At 42.6% G+C, this 21,260-nt stretch overlaps 1 protein-coding gene across 1 annotated transcript; it reads right to left on the bottom strand.

Moving 5' to 3' along the window:
* Positions 1-210: 210 nt before the first annotated feature.
* Positions 211-20,304, bottom strand: Eif2d (eukaryotic translation initiation factor 2D). The gene is made up of 15 exons (XM_047521753.1): positions 20,106-20,304; positions 19,036-19,226; positions 17,724-17,807; positions 16,633-16,723; positions 12,962-13,069; positions 10,903-11,147; positions 10,332-10,449; positions 8,415-8,460; positions 7,927-8,030; positions 7,656-7,805; positions 7,194-7,283; positions 5,928-6,023; positions 4,775-4,895; positions 2,279-2,453; positions 211-416 (listed from the first exon to the last, which is right to left on the bottom strand). The coding sequence occupies exons 1-15, from the start codon at positions 20,159-20,161 to the stop codon at positions 346-348; spliced, it is 1,746 nt and encodes a 581-aa protein (XP_047377709.1). The 5' UTR covers positions 20,162-20,304; the 3' UTR covers positions 211-345.
* Positions 20,305-21,260: the final 956 nt, after the last annotated feature.

Raw genomic sequence — 21,260 nt, 5'->3', positions numbered from 1 at the left:
TGGACTATTTGGGACAGGGACTTTAGAAACAGGAAGGCCTCACCTGCCTGCACTCTGAATGGGCTGTCCTAACTCGAAAGCAGGGGAGAATTGAACATCAAAACTACCTGAATGGAAAAAGCACCACACAGAAGCATCTTCTGTTGATCTCAAGTGCTTCTGACTTTAAAAGTTAGTACATTTTTCACTAAGTGGAGAAAATAAGAGGGGAATCAGACTTAAGTTAGAATTTAAATTTTTGATAAAGAATTATATTTTTTATTTGCAAAATCTGAAAATGCTCATATAAATTACCAGCTCAGGGCTTGGATTTCCACTGGATCCACTGCATGATACAATAGTGTGTCACTTCTTCTTGCCAGGTTTGGGGGCCTTTTCTAGGCCTTGGATGTGTTTTCGAGGGAGATGGTATTCTTCTACAATCCAAAAAGCAGAAACTGCTCAGTGGAGCATGAACTCACTCTCCTGCTCCCCACCAGCCCTACCATGATTTCTCCTTTGTCTCCCAATGTCACTCCTTGGCCTGACCCATGGGCCACATCAATCTCCCAGCCCTCTTTGCCCCAGTGTGCTCATTTTTGCTGTCAAGACTATGCTCCAACAATTCCCAACACCTGATAAGCTCTTCTACACTCAGCTGAAGCTCATCTTCCTGGGGATATGTTTTAAGATGGACCATTTACTCCACACCGCAAGGCCCAAGTTCATTCTTCAGTAATTTTCACACGGTCATCTGCCTTCCAGGTTTACTAGAAAATAGCACTTCTAATTTTCTCATGGAAGAGAATGTATGTGACTGTGTTCAGTTGTGTGCCCAATCTGTTTTCCTCTGTGTTTCTACTCAACACCTCACATGAGTCTCTTCACATGAAGGGCTCAAACTTGGAAGTCAATTGATAGGTACTGCCTAAGATCATAAAATAAATTTGCATATTGAGCATTTACTATGTTCTAAACCCTGAGGATGTGACAAGCATGAAAAATACAAGGTCTTTGCCTCAAGGAGCTCAGTCTAACAGAGAGCTCGGACATAAGAAAAAATTAGCCAAGCTGCAGACACTAACCAGAAATATAAACACAACTGGGAAGTGCTACATTAGCCATTTTAAAAATGCTCATTTAAGGAAAAGGACAGGGCCCCTGAGGTAGGCCAGTGAGAGCAGGTAGATTCCAGCTGTGGGAGGGCATGTGACAAGAGGACAGTCCAGGTGAATACAGAAAAAGTGTGATGTGCTTGCTATATTTGGGGAACAACAGGAGACTGGCAAGACTGAAGCTGGGACAGAGTGTGGGAGCCATGGAAAGCCTGGGAGAAAGACTGGGGTCTGGCAAGGACAGTCTTATGTAACAGGTTCAGGAGTTTATTCTGAAATAGGCGCTAAAGAGGCACACAGAGTTTTTTAGAGGGGAGTGATGTGATTGTATTTGTTTTAGAAAGCCGACTCAGGCGGAGCTGTGGAGAATGGTTTGAACTGAGGCAAGCAAGAAAGAGGCTGGGTGACCCAGTGAGTAGAAAGAACCTGGGCTCTGGAGAGTGAAACGTTCTGAGCCCAGCTGCAGCACTTAAGAGTTGGATGGACTCACGGCAAGGTAGTGGACCTCTCCAGACCTCAGTTTCCTCATTTGCAATACAAATAACAGTCCTGCGAGAGCATTATGATTAAGGAGCTGCCTGCCAGAAGTCCAGCAAAGTGCTCAATAAATGTTTTATAGAAAAGGGAGGCTCAGGAAGAAAACTAATAGTGTATATGGTGGAGAAAGTATTGAATTGGGAAGGGGTCAAAGATCTGGTTCAAACATTGGTTCCAACCCTTGTCAGCTGCTAAATGGACATATGTATGTGTGTGTAAGTATGCGTCCCAATTTATGATGGGATTATGTACCCCCAGAAAAACATTGTGAATGGAAAATACGGTAAATCAAAAATGCATGTAACACCCCTAACCCACCAAACCCAACTCAGCAGCACAGTCCACTGGAGTATCTGCTGTTTGCCTCCGTGATCACATGGCTGACTAGGAGCTGCTGCTCAGCCTCTCTAGAGAGTGTGGAGGGCATATGGCTAGGCCAGAAAGAGCTCAAAATTCAATCCTGAAGCATGGTTTCTACTGAATATGTATCACTTTGGCACACTGTGAAGCTGCACAATTGTTAAGTCAGGGACCTCTGGGTGTATGTATATATATATGGGTATCAAGATAACTACACCCAGGTGAGCTGGCAGGAAGATCTTTGCCAAACTAGCCCAGTGCTGATGCTCTTTGGATGGGATGCTCACCAAGCAGCAGCCAGCCGAGGTGGTGCACCTGGTTTCCCTGAATCTGCACCTGCAGGCTGTCCTTGGCCCCAGAGGCAGGAGTGACGGTGGTGCTGGCCTGGCATCGTTGCTGGAGGATGGCAGCCACTGAGTATGGGTCCAGACCATAGGGTTCCAAGTTCCGGACCACAGTCACCTGGGGGAACAGTGAGGACAGTAGACTGATGGTGGATACTGACTGCACATCGTCCCCTCCAGAGGGCTTTCCAGAGCCTCAACAGCCTCCTCACCCTGGATAGTCTCTGAGGGTTCACCATACCTATCGCCATGGTACTTTTCTTATCTTGTGCTTCTAAAATGATTCTTCTCCATCCAATTATTATTATTACTATTATTTATTTATTTATTTTGGTACTGGGGGTTGAACCCAGGGGTCCTTAACCAGTGAGCCACATCCCCAGTTTTTAGAAACAAGGTCTTGCTAAGTTGCTGAGGCTGGTTTTCAACTATAATCTTCCTGCCTCAGCTTCCTGAGCCATGGGATTACAGATGTGCACCACTGTGCCTGGCTCCATCCAATTATTGTGTTATATATTTAGTAAGATACTCTCTATCCACATATATGATGTACAGTTCCTTACCATGGAAAATTTAAAACATAAATGAAAGTAGAAGAGAATAATGAACCTCATATGTCCCCATCATCAGTTTCAACAATTAGCAGCTCCCAGCCAACCTTGGTTCACTCCCATCCCCATTCATTCCCAACTCCCCTAGTACTTTAAGGTAAATTTAGACTTCAGATCATTTCATCTATAAATATTTCAGTATTAACTTCCAAAAGATAAGGTATCTTTTTAACATAAAATGAGGGGACTAGGCTCAGTGGTACAGAGCACTTGCCTGGCATGTGTGAAGCCCTGAATTCAATCCCTAGCACTGCCAAATAAAAGGTAACATAAAAAAGAAATAATCGTCACATCTATAAATAAACTAACAGTAATTCTTCTTGTTAGCAACATGCGCACTTTTCTATTTTTATCAACTTCACAAAGAAGAATGTAACTTTGAGATAATAAAGAAATACATTAATCCTTTTTTGAAGTTATAATTTTTTATTTGATATCACTTTACTACTAAGTTACATCCCCAGTCTCTTTTTATTTTTTACTTTGAGACAGTTCTTGCTAAATTGCTGAGGGTATCACTAAGTTGCCAAGGTTGGCCTCAAACTTGCAATCCGCCTGCCTCAGCCTGCCAAATCTCTGGAATTACAGGCATGTGCCATCATGCCCAGCTATCTCTTTAAAAAAAAAAAAAATCACAATTCTTGCCAGCTGTGGTGGTGCATGCCAATGAGCTCAGTGACTCTGGAGACTGAGGCAGGAGGACTACAAGTTTGAGGCCAGCCTCAGCAATTTAGTGAGACCCTATCTCAAAATAAAATAAAATAAAAAGGGCTGGGTATAGCTCAGTGGTAAATCACCCTCAGTGGTAAATAAATAAATAAAATACACATCACAAAGCTGACCCCCTCCCTGATGCATAAGCCCCAACTATAACTTCTCCCAACAAGTAGTCACCTAATCTTTGCTTAGACCTCCATAAAATAACTATTTTATGAAGCACCAATTTCAATTTTGGACAGTTCTAGTTGGAATTTTAATAGAAAATTAGTGTTTAAACTAGTACATGCACACACAACATAAATTGCTTAGTATAATGTATGGCACACAAATAATAAAAAGTGACTTGCTAATTATTATTAAAACTATCATGACTGGTTCCCATTTACTGACTGCTTATTTGCCAAGTACTTAAGTGCTTCACTCATGTATATTCCTTCATTGAATCCTTACAATATAGGTATTACACAAGGTAATATCCCCATTTTTTACACAAGAAAACTCAGGCAAAAGGAGATTAAGTAACTTACTCAAGGTTAAATAGTGTCAAACAGTGAGGTAAAAGTTGTATTTGTACTCAGGTCTAATTCCAAAGCACGTTCTCATAACCATATGCTTCTGGAAAGTTCTCTCTTGAACTCAAGACATATAGAATAAGAACACCACTTATGCAAAGGACAGCTTTTTACATATTTGAGGATAGATATAATTTGTTCCTTACAACTTTGTGTTGTCAAGCTAAATATATTCAGTTCCTTCAGCAATTTTTACAAGTTATTTTCATTGACCAAGGCCCAAGAGATAATAGAACATATTAAGAGGTGAAAGCCTATAATGTAATACCAAGAAAAAAAATTAAAATAAAATCTTGTTTTCTTTTGGAAACCGGTTCTAAGCAAGTTTCCTAGCACAAAATCCTAGAGGGCAATGAGGACGTGGGGGTCAGCTCAACCTATTATACAGCGTGGGCCCAGGCACACAAGCCTTGGTGTTTCATAAACTTTGTGGTGTTTGAAGTCAATCTAAAAACCTCTAATTATACTAGAGAGATTAGAACTTAGCAGGGACAATAAATCATCCTCCTTAAACTTTATGTCTTTTTAAAAATTACCTTCTTATTAGAAGCCCTCTGTGCAAGAGTGATGTCAATTGGACAGATCTTCCCTTTCTTCACAATGGGCTCTTGTCCAGGAAAGGTCACTTGATAGGCAGGCTGTAATTTTTCCATACATCTGAAATGAGAGTTATGAGTAATAAACTGATAAAGCCAACAGAAACCATCTCCTCATACTGCACCACCAGCAGGCGTGTGGGTGTAAACAGCTCTTGTAGGGTAGTGGCTTGCAACTTGGCAGTACGTCAGAATCATTCAAATCACCTAGGGAGCTGCATCAATCTAGTCAGTATTTCTAACCAGGCATATTCTTCTGTTAAAGTTCCCCCAATGTGCAAAGTTGAGACCCACTTTGGTGAAGAGAAGGGAACATCAATGACTAAGAGCTCCTGCAAATTGTCCACTGGCCTGGCCTTCTGAGAATCTGTTGAGTTTGGAGGTTACTACCTGTCCTAAGAACATACCTACCCCAGCTTTGCCTCTGAGTACTGCTTCATATTTTTAACATGGTTTAATAATGCATTTTTTATGGAACACCTTTATCACAAGGAATTTCTACTATTTACCTAATCAAATTTTCTCCTGATAGCATATACATCAGAATTGACCTATAAAGGGCCATATAGCAAATGTTTTAGGTTTTATAGGTCATCTGGTCTACACCAACTACTCAACTCTGTCATAGCAAAGCATTCTGCAGACAACACATAAATGGGTACAGCTGTGTTCCAATAAAACTTTATTTACTGAAACAGGTAGCAGACCAGATTTGGCCCACAAGCTATAGTTTACTGACTCCTGATATAAATTATTTTTAGTTATGGTTCTGTGGAGAAGAAGTATTAAGAATCTTTCCTTTGAAGACTTTAGGACACTTCCCTCTAGTCTCTTGCTTCTCTTGTTGAAGTTCTTATCTTTAATTAATGTTCCTTTTCTTTCTTCCTCTTAAGTTTTCCTATGTCTTGTTGGCTCCAATTGTCCCAAAGCACCTCCACATTAGAATTATTCAAGCCTGTGTATATGTCGACTGACATGGATTAAATTATAGAAAGGAAGTCATAGACTTAGAGAATGATGACACTGAAATTTAACATGCTAGATATTAAGTGGAGAGGACAGAAAAGTTGGAGAGGGATTGACAATCTGTTACCTGGTCAAAAGGCTGTCCCATGGGAGCTTCATGACTGTGTGCTGTTCATTTTTCTCTAAGATGCAGTCACATAGGATGGGATCCAATTTCACCAGACTGTAGGGAAAAAAGAACAATAAAGAGATCTAAAACTTCTGATCTAAGAGCTGATTCAAAATTTCTCTTGTGTGTCCTTTACAGTCATTCCAGATCAGACTGAGTTGTGGAAAGAGTTTATCAGGTAGAACACCCTATCAATGCAAATGCAAGTCCACTTCCCTAGGAAGAGAAGCAGGTGGGGAAGGGAATGTGGCATAGGATAAATCCAAAGACCAGGATTCCGGGTTTAGTTCTCTACTGACTAACCATGGGACCACAGCTTTCTAGGTTTAATTTCACAGTAGACTAGCAAGGAAGGAAGACAGGAAGGAGGGAAGTAAATATTAACTACCCTGGTTCAATCATTACACATTGTATATGTGTACTGAACTATCACGCACTACTCCATAAATTTGCACAATTAAAATAATAATTTAGGGCTGGGGGTTTATAGCTCAGTGGTAGAGCACTTGCCTAGCATGAGCAAGGCCCTGGGTTCCACCCCAGTACCATAATAAATAAATAAATATAAGTAAACAAATATGTTTAAAAAGAGGGCATTAAATTAGGCTGGGGAGTCTCAACTTTCTAAGCATGATAGTGCCTTTTTAAATAAAAGTAAATTAATGGTTCAACTGGTCAGTGTACTTCCTGCATCCACTTATGAAAATAATATGTATTTTTAAAAATACCAAAAAACTACAATGATTTCAGATAAAATTTGTTTAAATTGTGGCTTCTTTTGTCTTCTATTTCAAAAATTCTATGGCTACAGACTGACTGATCCTTTACAAGATTCTTTTTGTTTTTTAATTATTGGTGCATAACCATGCATAATAGTGAGATTTGCTGTTACATATTTGTACATGCACTTAACTTAGGTTAACAGTTTTTTAAAGTGAATTCTATTCTTCACAACAGCCCTCCGCACTTGAAGATCAGAGGTGGACGCACATGAGGAGGTACTATTTACTTAGTCTGTAGTCAATGTTGACAGTACTCCTGGATCTGAACACCCTCGCTAACAAATCTAGATGCCCACAGCCTGTGGTTTGGAAACAATGGTCTCCCTTGTTTCTAAGCTGCTGAGATTTTCTATGCCCCAGCCCAGACACACTCCCCAAGTGTGCTTCCGCCTGCTGAAGATGAAGACGTGACAAGAAAGGCATCGTTTCCCCCTCCACTCACTTTTTGTTGTGTGCATCTACCAGCTCATTTTTCTTGGCATAGTCAATGATGACCGTTCGGACCTCACTGCCCTCGAGCATGCTCCCCTTCCTAGAAGAGGAGAAGTGACCAGGGTTAGTTTGAGCTGTGCCAGGAGACACTGCAAATACCCAGACTCACTCCGTGCTCAGTAGGGCACTTTCCTTGATTGGTTTTTCACCTCTATTTTCTTCCCTTTTCCTGACCAAGATAAGCAGAACTCAGTGAAGGAAAACGACAGAAAAAAATGGAGAGACCTATTCTCTCATTCATTTTAGTGCAAAGAAACATCTCTGTGGAAGGAGGCTTGAAGCTGGATTTGGGAGAATAGGAGACAGGGGCAGAGCAGGTTTTGCCAGTCACAGAACACTACTCAGGTTGAGAGAGAGGAAGTGTAGGCCAGAACACCACACAGGCAGAGAGGGCTGCTCTCAAAAAACTCACTTGTGGCCAGACTCCTGGAAGAGCAGGGTCATGCTGGCTGGGACACAGTAGAGGGGTTTTATATCTGGAGGGTGATAGGGCTGTTCCCTGCTACCCTCTTGGACAGTCTGGGAGGTCGGGGAGGGCTCGGGTATGATGAAAGATGTGATCCTAAAACCCAGCAGAAGGAAAGAAAAAACACATTTTATACTAGTGTCTTGGCAATCCCCAGTCCATGGCCCAGGTGCCCCAGGGCCTGCTGCACTACAGTGGCCAGGCCCCCTGCACTCACCTTGGGTGCTTCCAGTCCACAGCCACAACGCTCTCCACCCCTTTGCTCAGCTCCTTCACCTGTATAATCTGCTCCTGCTGCATGTGCTGCAGGAACTTAGAGAGCTAGGGGAGACAGGGCCAGTGGTAGGGGACTTCATCGACTCCACACACATACCAAGCACCTAGGATGAGTCTGACAGAACTAGGCAGGAACTGGAAGCTACAAGACAGTCCTTGCCCTCATCAGACTACATATAGGGAGGCCCCTGACATGCAGATCAGAACAAGAAATTGCAAGAGACTGATAGGGGTATTCTGTCATGACTCTAATTAGATATATAGGGGCCAAAGGGGGAGAGGGTGCCACCCAACGGCCTCAGCCCAAGGAGTTTCTTTATTCTCCCTTATACCTGGAAACAAAAAAACTTAATTCTAGCCTGAGCCCCAGTATTCATCATACGCCCCTCCACAACTCTAGGTAGGTATGCAGAGAAGTCACCTGCTTACCTTTTTATAGCTTGATTTCTTTATGTCCAGCTGTCGTCCTTCAGGGCTGATGGCAGATGGAAAAGGCAAGTTAAGCCAACAGAGGAGTAATGTGGGACCTTCCTGACAAGGAGAAAAAGGCCTTTCCCTCAGTCTTCTTCCCCAACACTCAGAGAGAAGCCACTGATGGCAGCATTGGAGAGGAATGCAGATAATGGGACATTGAATCTGCGCTGTCCAACAGCACTTTCCATGAAGATGCAGTGTTTCCATGTTGTCCAAAGTGGTAGCCACTAGCCATCTATATGGCTGTTAAGCACTTGAAATGTGCCTACTGTGATCAAGGACCTGAACTCTAAATTTTCTTGTCTTTTAATTAATTTAAACTTAATTGGCCACATGTGGCAAGTGGCTATTGCATTGGATGTCGCTTTAGATTTCTCTCAAACCTTCTATGGCCTCAAATGTTCCACTTCAGGGTGGACCTTTCCAACAGCAAGGGCACACTGTGGGCAGCCAGACCTCTAACAGGGTTCAACAAGGTTGAACAGAGTTGCACCCTGGAACCCAATCCAGTTACATCCATCACTTACCCATTGTCTATGGTAATATTAGTATAAACAGCAAAGTTGAGCTAAAATTTTGACTGACCTAAAATTTTGATCTTTTACAGAAAAAACTGCTGACCCCTGTTGTAGAGTAATTTGTTTGGGGGTAAAAGGTCCTAATGAGAGCTGTAACATTCCCCTCCCCTGTGAACTTAACATCTTTTCCCAAAATGCCATATTCGACAGTAGCAGGTTTCTCAGGGAGCTCTTCTAGAAGATTCTACAGTTTAACATCTCTCTTAATGGACACTTGGGACCCCTTTCTCTGTTACTTATAACCCAGCAAGGTCAGGACAAATTATCAAGGATCCCATCACATACTCCAGATGCCACACTTGCACAGGAAGTCTTAGAGCAGCCCACATGTACATGGGAAAGAGACCAGATTATAAGAACCACTTTTTAAAAACACAGCATGAGCTGGTACACTGGCAAATGTCTGTAATCCTAGTATCTTGAGAGGTCAAGGCAGGAGGATTGCAAGTTCAAGGCCATCCTGGGCAATTTACCAAAACCTTATCTCAAAATAAAATAAAAAGGGCTGGGTATATGGTTCACTGGTTGAGCATTTGCCTAGCATGAACAAGCCTTTGGATTAATTCCCAGTTCTGGAAAAAACAGAATGGGCTGCTCAGAAAGTTCAATCTTAGGACCAAAATGAATAAGTAAATCTCCTGAAATAACAGTATTTAATGAGTGCCTATTATACATCCCATTGTGTAATCTTTATAGTAATTCAATGAGTATTGGAAATTAGGGCTCAGAGAAACCCAGTAACTAATTGAAATCTGCCTTGGTCAAATACCCTGAGGAGATAGCTAGCAGGAGTGTCCACATGGCTGTCTTTTAAATCAAGCTTCTGTTCATGTGTAATCCTTCCTTTCCTGGTGGCCTATGTTATGGGTGAAGTGGGGTCCTCACACCTATTCTTCCCCTTGATACAACCTAATCTGGTCCACTTACTTTCAGAAGTATGAGGGAGTGGAACATTCCAGAAGCCTCCTGACAAAGAGGCTGCCTAGAAACTCTTCCTGTGCAGGAATGTGTTGCCTAATTCATGAGAAATAGCCCAGAAGCACCACAGCAGTGGCAGCATTCAGAGAAACAAGGGAATATCAACCTTCCATTTCCTCAAAATCCTTCACTGGCTAAAATTTAAGTTTTTAAAACCCAGAACCAAATTTGCATACCAGATCCACCTTCCATTCCACTCTACTCACAGGATGTCATTCCACCAGTCCTGCCCATTAGTCCTGCCCTGCTCTACCCTACTGCCAAGGAATAAGAGACCCAGACCCTGGCCTCCAGCCCACACCAGTGCCTTCCATACCAGCAGGAGAACATGTGGTTGCCAAGGAAAGTGCTGGTGAGTAACGGGAGATCAGTCTTCTTGACTCTGCATTTCAAAGCATGCAAGAAGCACTGCTGTAACAGTTCGTCCATTTGCTCTGCAAAGAAAAGACAAGAAGCACATCCTTTATAGAATGCCTGTTATGTGCAAACTACCTTCCAGACCCAGCTCCATCCCCACCCCAACCCTTGGCTCTGAGTAGGACCCACACCCAGGTACCAAAGCTCTCAGACTCTCAAGCACTGAACCTGTAAAGAAGGCTGACCCCAGAGAAGGAGTTAAGCCACAAAGTTCCACCAAGTCAGGGGCATTCACCCAGAGAAATCAGAGCCAGAAGAAACTATAGGGGGCTCTCTAGCTGAAAACAGTCCAAGTGCTAGGGCAGACTGGCACCCGGGAGACATGACTTCTGTGGAAAGGACTCCCAGGCAACAAGTCACAAAGTTACTGCACCACCTTCACCAAAAATAACTCTGCTCTCCTTTCCCAGAATGCAGTGCTACTGCACTCAGCAGAGGAGGGGATGGGCCTTCTACTCCCAGAGTCACACCTTGAAGGGGTTTGCTGTCTGTGGAGTCTTGGCTCAGGACCCCAGTGCTGGTGTCTTCTGGGGCTTCTGAGAGGGACTTCTCCTCACATGCCTGATGAACCTCCCCATTCTCCTCCTCCTTCCCCTCCAGAGTCAGGCCTCTCAGATCTCCCTGCAGGGTAGGGTCTACCTTCTCCTCATTGAGATCTGCAGGATCCAATACCAGTGGAGCAATTGAAGGTGGAGAGGACTTGTCTCCAGATCGCCTAGAAAAATCTTATGTCAGCAACAGCAAGCAGCAGCCACAGCACTCCCTGCCCTGGTCAAGGAGGAGTTAGCCAGGAGCTCAGGCTAGCAAGAGCCAACAGCGGGAGCACCCAGGAGAGAGCAGAGGGCCTGGGCTCTTATCTCAACTCCTTCCATTCAATTATGGACCCAGAAAAGTTCCAGGTCTTGGTTTCCGCATCTCTGAAATGAGAATAATTCTTGCCTCTTTAGTCCAAGGGAATAACCATATTATTAATAGACTCCTGAGACAGAGAAAAGGCTGTTTAAGATAAACACATAAAAGTACTTCTTTTATAAGAGCAAAAAACAATTAACCATTTTGAATTAAGTAACAGGATTAAGGTTGCAAATATATCTGTGGTACCAGTTTGGTGAAATGCAAACCCAGGGTTCAGTCTATGTAACAAAGTACAAATGTCCAGACTGCTCAAGGGATACAGAATCGGGCTTCTGTGTTAAATTAAATGCAACTAACTTGCCGTCAAGATTACTATGGTTTATTCCTAAATCTCAGGAAGACAAGAAAAAAAGTGATGTCACATAGCACAGTGTGCAGGGAGGTAAAAGGCTTTATCTTGGCCAAGATTATGTCAATCAAACCGAGTTTTAACTGATAGTTATAGTAAAGCTTATTAGCTTTTTTTTTTTTTTTTTTTTTTGGTACTGGGGATTGAATTCAAGGGCACTCGACCACTGAGCCACATCCCCACCTCTATTTTGTATTTTATTTAGAGATGGGGTCTCACGAAGTTGCTTAGTGCCTTGCTTTTGCTGAGGATGGCTTTGAACTCACAATCATCCTGTCTCAGCCTTCCAAGTTAGAAAATGAAGTACTTGCTGGATGTGGTGGTGCAAGCTTATAATCCCAGTGACCTGGGAGGCTGAGGCAGGAGGATTGCAGTTCAAGGCCAGCCTCAGCAACTGAGTGAGGCTCTAAGCAACTCAGCAGGACCCTTTCTCAAAATAAACAACAAAAAAGGAATAGAAAAAAAAAAAAAGAATAGGGATGTAGCTCAGTGGTAGAAAGTACCCCTGGGTTCAATCCCCAGTATACAAAAAGTCCCCCAAAACAATACAAACAACAATGAAAAAAGGTTCTGGAGAATGTCGATCATCTGCCCTAAAATACGTGTTTACAAAAATTTTTTTTAATAAAAAAAAAAAAAGAGTGGTCAATGAGGTTGCAACCTCCAGCAAAATAGGGCTGAGCTAACACTTATAAAGTGAATAACTAAGACTGGGCTAGAAAAGAAATCTACACCAACAGGCCACAACACTTGGCTTAAAGACAGGTATAAACACTACTTTTGAGAAAAACACTATTTACTGTTTTCATTATTTAAGAAAAAAACAAAAACAAAAAAACAGGAAATGAACTGGTATATGGCTCTGGAAAGCAACTGTTAGAATATTTTACTTCTATAATGAGAGGAGGAGATCTTAGAGTGAGATTTGAACATAAAAGTAATCAGTCATCATCTTGGGATCTGAGAGTCTACCCTGCTTTTACTTGGATTCAAAAGTACTCATCACAAAGTCAGATGCTGTCTAAGATGTCATTGCAGTTTAAGCCAGAGCTTAAAAAAAAAAAAAAAAGGAATAGCCTCCTACTGAAGGACAGAGTAGCCAACCCCTTAAAATCTTCTTTCCCCCACATTTGGCAAGGAAGTGATATTCTGGGGTCAGCAACTTGCCTAAGAACCTGGTTAGGAACAATACTCTGCTACTTCTCAATATAGGTCCCGTCTCCACCTAGCCTAGCTTCCTATAAGCGGAAAGATGCTGTACCCACCACAAGTGGTCCTGGTAAGTGTGGAGCACTGAGAAGCCCTTTCCCTTCAGGCCTGAAGTCAGCATCTCATCAGTGGACATCGCAGCTACTCCAATTGCTACAGGGGCTCTAGGAAGAAGAAGGCCAGAGACAAGGGTCAGGGAAAGTCTACCAGGAGGGCACAAGTCTTTCCTCCCATGTGTCTAAAGCACCCATTGTATCACAAAACTTTGAGTCACTGAGTCCAGTCTCAATTTTCTTCAAATTACTTACAAGTATTACTTTCAAATATTCTTGACCAAACATTGTCCTTCTAAATATTTGTCTCCTGACATGATCACTGGCTTTGTTTTATACCTATTGCTAATTAAACCCGGGCATGACTTAGGAGAGTAATGGGAATTCCCCTCCTTTAATTTAAAAAATATAAATGATCTCCTCTACCTTAGACAAGTCATAGCCATTATCCTATAAGGAGGTTCTCTGAAGAAGAAATCTATACCAACAGGCCACAACACTTGGCTAAAAGACCAGCTATACACACTTCCTAAAAATAAGGCTGCCAGAAATAAGGCTGAGGGATGCCACAGGAAAGAGCTGATCAACAGTGGAGCTGATGAGAGAAGTTCCTTCTGAGTTGGCTCTTTACAACAGACCTTGCCCTGTGTACCTAAACATCTAAGAACGGTGTGTTGCCAGGACACTTGAAACCACATTTCCAATAGCTACAAAAACTCCCAAAGCCCAAGCGAGAAGTGTCTTTCAGCCTGGTATTACCCAAGTGTCAATCATATGTTGCCTGTGAGCATGCGTGAACAGCTGGGTAAGAGTGGGGGACTCAGAAGCCCAGCAAGGGAGCCTGGATTCAAGGGCAGAGATCCCAAGAGCTGAACTTAAAACTTATTTTACTGAATGTGGTGGCTTCACTTATTGTGCCTATAGGTCCAGACAGTCACAGAAACTTTGAATCTGGCTTCTTTCCCAGTTCTTAGAAGAGGGGTCTTTTTATTCTACTCCACCAAGGTTAATGGCTCAAGGACTCCAGTGCAAAATGTGACTGTATTTTTAACAAACTCCTTGTGTCCCCACAAACGCCCTGACCCATCCCCAAGCTCCAGCCCCATATATACCCTAAAAGCTAAACTGAGCAGGCCAAATATCCATTTATGTAGTTGGATAGAATCTTGCAGGAGGAAATTAAAGACACACAATTCTTTTCAACTATATTTCTGCTACAGGTACACGAAAAAGGTTTCTAGGTGCTTGGTTTCAAAATGTTCAAGTGAAATGACCAGCAAAAATAAAGATCTTAAATATTGACTCCTCTCATGTCTACAACCTCTCCTTCTCTTCCAAAGAACTAATGATTAGGTGGGTTGGCACACACCTATAATTCCAGTGACTTGAGAGGCTGAGGCAGGAGGATCCCAAGTTTGAGGCCAGTCCCAGCAACTTAGGGGAGATACTGGCTCAAAATAAAAAAGGGTTGGAGATGAAGCTTAGTGGTAGAATGCCCCTGGGTTCAATTCCCAGTATCAAAAAAGACAAGCAATGATTAAAATAATGAGAGATCATTTTTCATTCATTAGGATGACAAGATAAAAATGACCCATCACCTCCAGTGCTGGTGAGAGTATAGAAACAGACCCCATAGTCTGTAGGTAGGTGTTATGGTTTGGGTGTGAGATGTTCCTGAAAAGCGCACATGAGACAATTCAAGAAGGTTCACACGAGAAATGACTGGGTTGTGAGAGTTTTAATGCAATCAGTAAAATTAATCCCTTGATAGGCAGTAACTGAAGGTGGGTGGGGTGTGGCTAGAAGAGGTGGGTCACTGGGGGGCATGCCTTTGGGGTATATATTTGGTGAGCTGAGCCTAGTCTCTCTGCTTCTTGATCATCATGTGAGCTGCTTCCCTCTGCCACACTCTTCCACCATGATATTCAGCCTCACCCTGGGCGCTGGGGCCCTGAGGAATGGAGTCTGCAGTGTATGGACTGAGACCTCTGAAACCATGAGTGCCCAAATAAACTTTTTCTCTTCTACAATTGTTCTGGTCAGATCTTAGTCACAGCGGTGAAAAAGTTGACTCAAACAGTAGGAGTGAAAACTGATGCTGTTTTTATAGGGAAACAGATCTTTAGCTTAACAGTTCCACTTTTTAGTATCTACTCTAGAAAAATGTTGACACTGTTGTCCCTAGGGGCATCAAGAAGATATTGTTTGTAATAGAAATAAATTGGAGATGACCTCAATGTCCACCAGCATAGGAAGTGTCCACCACATTGCAGGTAAAAAGATTTGGCAGATCTGTGTGTGCTGAAAGGAAAATGTCCACACCATATTAAGTGAAAAATAAAACATAAGCAGTATTCCTTAATACATATATTCTAAATCATGTTTTCTTTTATTTGCAGTGCTAGCATTAAACTCAAGACCTCTGGCCAGGTGTGGTAGCACATGCTTGTAATCCCAGTGGCTCAGGAGGCTGAGGCAGGAGGGTCACAAGTTTGAGACCAGCCTCAGCAACTCAGCAAAACCCTTAGCAACTCAGCAGGACCCTGTCTCAAAATAAAAAATAAGAAGAGCTGGAGATGTGAGGATGTAGCTCAGTAATTAAGCATCCCTGGGTTCAATTCTTGGTACCACAAAACAAAACAAAACAAAACAAAACCCAGGGCCTTATATATGCAAGGCAAGAACTCTACCATTGAGCTACACCCTCAGCCCCAAATCATATATTTTTATACACAGATGTATATGTGAATTGTAGGGGAGCACATCAAAATGATAATGGTTACTTCTAGGAGAAAAGGACTTGGGATGAGGGAGCTTTCAATTTTTCATAATTGTTTAATTACTTCTTAATTTATTTTTACAAAGAAGCAGAAAGGTGATGGTTGAAGGATCTTACAAATGTACTAAAAAATTACTCCATTATACATTAAAACAGCTAGATTTTATGGTATATACACTATCTCAATAAAGCTATTAAAGTGATTAAAAGATGAAGAAGAGGATGTGAATTATGGGGGGAGAGTGTGAAGGAATGAAAGACAAGGAAAGATCACAAAAATGGAATGTCACACACTGAAAGAGGCTAGAAGACATGGCAACTAAATACAATGTGGTACCCTAGACTGGATCCTAGAATGGAAAAATTAGTAAAAAACTGGGAAAATATGAATAAAGTCTCTAGTTTAGTTAACAGTATTATTCCAATATTAATCCCTTAGTTATTGTAACTACACCGTGGTTATGTAAGATGTTGCCATCAGAGGAAGTTGGATAAAGAGTGTATCAGAGCTGGGGATATAGCTCAGTTGGTAGAGTGCTTGCCTAGCATACATAAGGCCCTGGGTTCAATCTCCAGCACCATAAAAAAAGAAAAGTGTATCAGAACACTGTACTATCTTTGCCAGTGTTCTATAAATCTAAAATTATTTTTCAAATAAAAAAGTTTTTTTTTTTTTAAAAAGGCAGCGATCACACCAGTAGCAAATACTCTAAGCCCAGATATATGGTCAATCCAGACTCACTGCCATTGTCCCAGTGGCCCACTATCTGCTTCTTGCAGAAGGACCGGTTTTCTCTTTTAATATTTTGTCTGGATGATTTAGAAGTTGTCATTTCCCTCCACCTCCCTTTAACCCATGTTTCCCTCCAAAAGACACAGCTGTAAGGTACTGTACCTGTTCCCCACCAAGGCAATGGCACAGAGGTCGCCCTTCTGTACCTGAGGCAGACCAGCAGGGGGCACCACTAATCCCGGCAGCATCAAATCTGCAGCAAGCAAAAGCATCATGGCTTACTTTCTGTCTCCATCTCAATCCATGTTTTACTTCATCATTTATACATTCAATTGACAAAGAAACACTTATTAAGTATCAGTTATATTATTCATAATGAAAATTTTAAAAGGCAACTTGAGTATCAGTTCTCACTTGGGGGGGAGGGGGCGGCTAGTTGTCAAATATAGTATGTTGAGCATACTATGCCTAGATCTATCTTGTGCTAGTTCCCTAAATGCAGTTTATTGACGATATTCCAATATCGTCAATAAATAAATAATATATAAGTGATTATTAAGGTGTGGGGAGCCATCCATGTCTAGTGGAATCAGATTTAGCTGAGCCATGGGATACAGAGATCTGACTCCCAGGAGCTGACAGTCATGGGAGTGTTTCAGAATCCAAGGAACAAGTGGCCCTGTATAGAGTGGCTCATGGTCTGAGGATGTGCTAATTCCCTAAGTAAATGACTTCCCTAACTCCACCCCATCCTGTTCCTCACAGAAGAAGCCCCTCCCAGTCTGGGTCCCTTTACCTATGCAACTATAAATAAAGGTGAAGGTGGGGTCCTCCATTTTGTTGGTATGGCCCGATCCGCCACACCCCCTTCCATTTGAAGAAAGTATTGGCTCTTGTATTTATTGAGTCAATAAGTTTATTAGTAATTGATTTATAGCCAGTGCCATCCTCCGACAGTTATCCCTTCCCTTATCCACACTAGGCATGGCCAAACCCCCACATTAAGGTACACCATGAACTGCCATATATTCCAGTTCATGGTGTACCTTAATATCACTTATATAAGGCTTACAACAGAGTTAGCTAGGCCCAGAGAATTCATGGAACCAATCTACTCAGGGGTGTAACATGTACACAGGGGAAAAATTCTATTTTCAACCATATGAAGACAGGAAATGGGTAAATTTATTAAGTTAGTTGACCTTTACTAAATAGTTTCAGGCAATAGCCAAAATATAAGAAAATTATCTTACCTGCTCCCCCGACCAGTTTTTCAAGTACCAGAGGCCATGTTGTAAAGGTTGGTAGAAGATCAGGATAGGACCACAGTGTGTACACTACAAAAAAAGACCCAGAAGACACTTACTGTCAAAAGGTCAATCTGATAGGGAACTGACAGTCACATTAATTAGAATACAGAAGGAAACTCAACTCAAAGCTAGAGAAAAAGGTTTGTGGGGGTCCAAAAGAGCTTTCATTCTGGAGGAAAGCAGAGACCTAAGGAAGTATCACTTGAGACCTGAAGGCACCTATTGCTCCCTCTGGGCTGCAGCAGCAGAAAATGGTCACAGTGAATTAAAGTGGGAGCAGAAAACCATTGAGGTTTCCAAATTATGACCTAAGAAGTAAGTGACCTAGAAACATGTTCATTATTTTTCCTTTTATTCCATCTGCATAGTGATTAGCAGAGAAGCAGGGGTAGGGGTAGGAGTGACCTAAGCAGACTACGTTGCACTGCTGAGCCAATCTTATTGGAATAAAATCCCCAAGCAACAAAGTAGATATCAGCAGCTATGGAAAAAGGGAGTCAGTCCATGATATTCGTGACAAAGAGAGAAAGTAAAGAATCCCTGTAAGACATCCCAACTGAAGCACATCACTAAGATAGCTGGGTATATAATTTAATTAATCTAGTTTCTTTCATACCACAGTATTTCTCTTTAGTATCTTAAGAAAGTCTTGTTGTAGCTGAGCACGATGGTACATGCCTATAATCCCAGCAACACAGGAGGTTGAGGCAGGAGGACTGCAAATCATGCCAATCTCAGCAACTTAATGAAGCCCTGAACAACTTAGCAACACCCTGTCTCAAAATAAAAAATTAAAAGGGTTGGGGATGTCATTCAGAGGTAAAGTGCCCCTGGGTTCAATCCCCAGTAACAAAAAAAAAAAAAAAAGAAAAAGAAAAAGTAAAAAGAAAAGAAAGTCCTGTTATAGATAGCTTAAAGAATATTTTTTACATGCCCTGGAATTCTACCCTTTGCAAGAACGCTGCTCTAGCTCTTGTTAATCCACTGTAAACTCCTCGTCATTGTTCCTTTAGAATTTCCCTTTATAACCGCTCCGCTTTCTGTGTTAGTTCTCTGCTGATCCCTGCCACTCCTTTTTATAGCCGTTTATGATCTTACAAGACCCAATTCTAGGAACGGTAGGTCTTCAAAGATCTTTAGGAATGGTATTGAGAGATTTTGTGCTTGTTTGACATATGGGAGGCAGGTTAATGGAAGAGACGGAGAAGCAGGTGTTAGGCAAGGCATTGTAGTAATGGCCATGCTGTTGCCATACCTGTTGGATATAGATTTTTCTCCAGTTCAAATAGGATGGGGTTACCACCAGTCATATAAACAGTCACTGCATCCCCTTTGTGAGCATACAGCTTCACAATGTTGAGCTCTTCCTTTCCAGGTATTAACATAGAAACCTGATCAGTTCCAAGGGTGGGGAAGGCGGATGTCACATCAGTACGAAGTTTTCTCCTGCAGAAAGCACACCAGCACCATAAATACTACTTTGATGGACTTTAATAAATATAGAGAATTCCGAAGGGCTCGCTATAAAATTATACAGGCCAACGAAAAACTGCTTGGTTTATGATGCCCTGTTCTCATACCCTCTTCCAAAATCCTATTCTCTTTCTCATTCAGTGTCTCATCTATTTTCACATGTTCCTGGACATGTCTTTCCATTTTACAGGTAAGAAAACAAGAGGCCCAGTGAACAAAGTCATTTGACATAGGAAACCCAGCCCTGCCCTCCTGATTCCATGCCTAGACCCTCAGACCCAGTCTCTTTTCATGTTTGGTAAATCTGTCAGCTTATGATTAAATAGCTACAGCATGGCACCACGAATGTACCTATAAAACACTGGAACACTGGCTCCCAAATTCCTGATACAATAACCACTTGCGACATAGTCTGAATAGGCATATTCTCACATGTGCCTTACCCCGCCCACCTCACCCTCCAGCTGTCTCTTCTGCAGATGTAAACCCACTTTTTCTCCTGTAATTTCAGTTCTCAGTCCCCCATCTCATCTTTCCCAAGGGGCTCTAAACTCTGTGAAGGGCAGGGACTTTGTATTCCTTCGTCTTTTACACCCGCCGTAACACCTTACAGTCTGTAGTCAGTAACGCTGTTATATTTCTTTTAATCTCACCAAAATAGGCAAGAGAAAGCCTGAGAGCTAAATCTGGCCCCTTTTCATTCTCATCCTCAAAATGTGTCTAACCTTTCCCTTTGTCCCCTCGGCCTCTGCCCCTGCCCCAGGTCGTCTAACCCGGCCCAGCGAGGGCTAAGAGCCGGCCGGGCCCGAGACGTCTCGGGCCTCGTGGGCAAAAGCCCTTTTGCTCCCTCACCTGTCCGACCCCTTGATGGCCGTGTTGGACTTGACCCGAAAGGCCTTGGCGAACATGTCTGCTGGGGTAGCCGGGGGAAGACAAGAGGAAGAGTAACCAGAGAGGGTCAGGAAAGTGAGACCGTAGAGCTTCCCCGGGCCGAGGCCCTGGGGGCAGCCATACTGGGGGCCCGGCCGCGAAAAGGGCCCGGCTGGAAACCCGGGTCGCGCAGCTTTGCGGCCGTTGTCACTGCCGAGGCTGCGGCTGCCCCTAGTGGCGAGGCCAGGAACTGAAGCAGGGCCAGGGAGGGGCCCGGGAACATACTCTCGGTCGTTCGTCCCACAGCCCAGATTGCTCCGCGCCTGGGGGTCTGTGGGGGCCGGGCCCTCCCGCACCAACGGAGCTTTAAGTTCATGTCCTTTTACCCCATTAGCGTTAGGTACTGCGTTGAATAGAAAATCTGCAAGCCCCCATTCCAGTTTGGTTCAATTCTGCATAATTAAATGAATTAAATTTGCAGTCCTTTTGAATACTTCTCTAAAAAGTCTTTTATGTAATAAGATTTTTATACTGTATTGTAAACTAGAGGCCTCACCTAGGATATTGTCCTCCCCGATTTTTTTTTGTTGTTGTTGTTTTTCGTACTAGGGATTAACCTAGTGACTTTCTCTTTACCTCTGAACTACAGCTCCAGTCTTTTTTATTTTGAGACGGGGCCTCCCTAGTTTGCTGAGGATAGCCTTGAATTTGTGCTTCTCTTTCCTCAACTTCTGGAGTAGTAGTGGGATTGTAAGCATGGGCCACAGTGCGCAGCTTTCTCCTCCCTGATTTTATTTTTATTTTTTTGTGATGTTTGGGATCAAACCCAGGATCTTGAGCTTGTTAGGCAAGTACTCTACCAGTGAGCTAAACCTCTAGCCTTCCTCCCTAATTTCTAATTTACATAGGGTGATGTTGATAATTACACAGAGTCCACTCTTGGCCTAGGTTTGCCCCAAGCAGTCAAGCAGCCTGGGTAGAGAGATTAGCTTCCCTATAGTAACAACCGTTACCCTGGAGGCAAAGATTTAAACACCAGAGGTACCTGCCCCTACCAAGTTAAATTTTGCATATTAAAATTTCAGAGTTGTGTGTCCATTCACCAATAAAAAAATCCTATTTGCTTGATTTATTGAC

The sequence above is a fragment of the Sciurus carolinensis genome, chromosome 12 (assembly GCF_902686445.1).
Source record: "Sciurus carolinensis chromosome 12, mSciCar1.2, whole genome shotgun sequence".
Taxonomy (NCBI): domain Eukaryota; kingdom Metazoa; phylum Chordata; class Mammalia; order Rodentia; family Sciuridae; genus Sciurus; species Sciurus carolinensis.
This window is presented reverse-complemented; position numbering and strand designations above follow the sequence as displayed.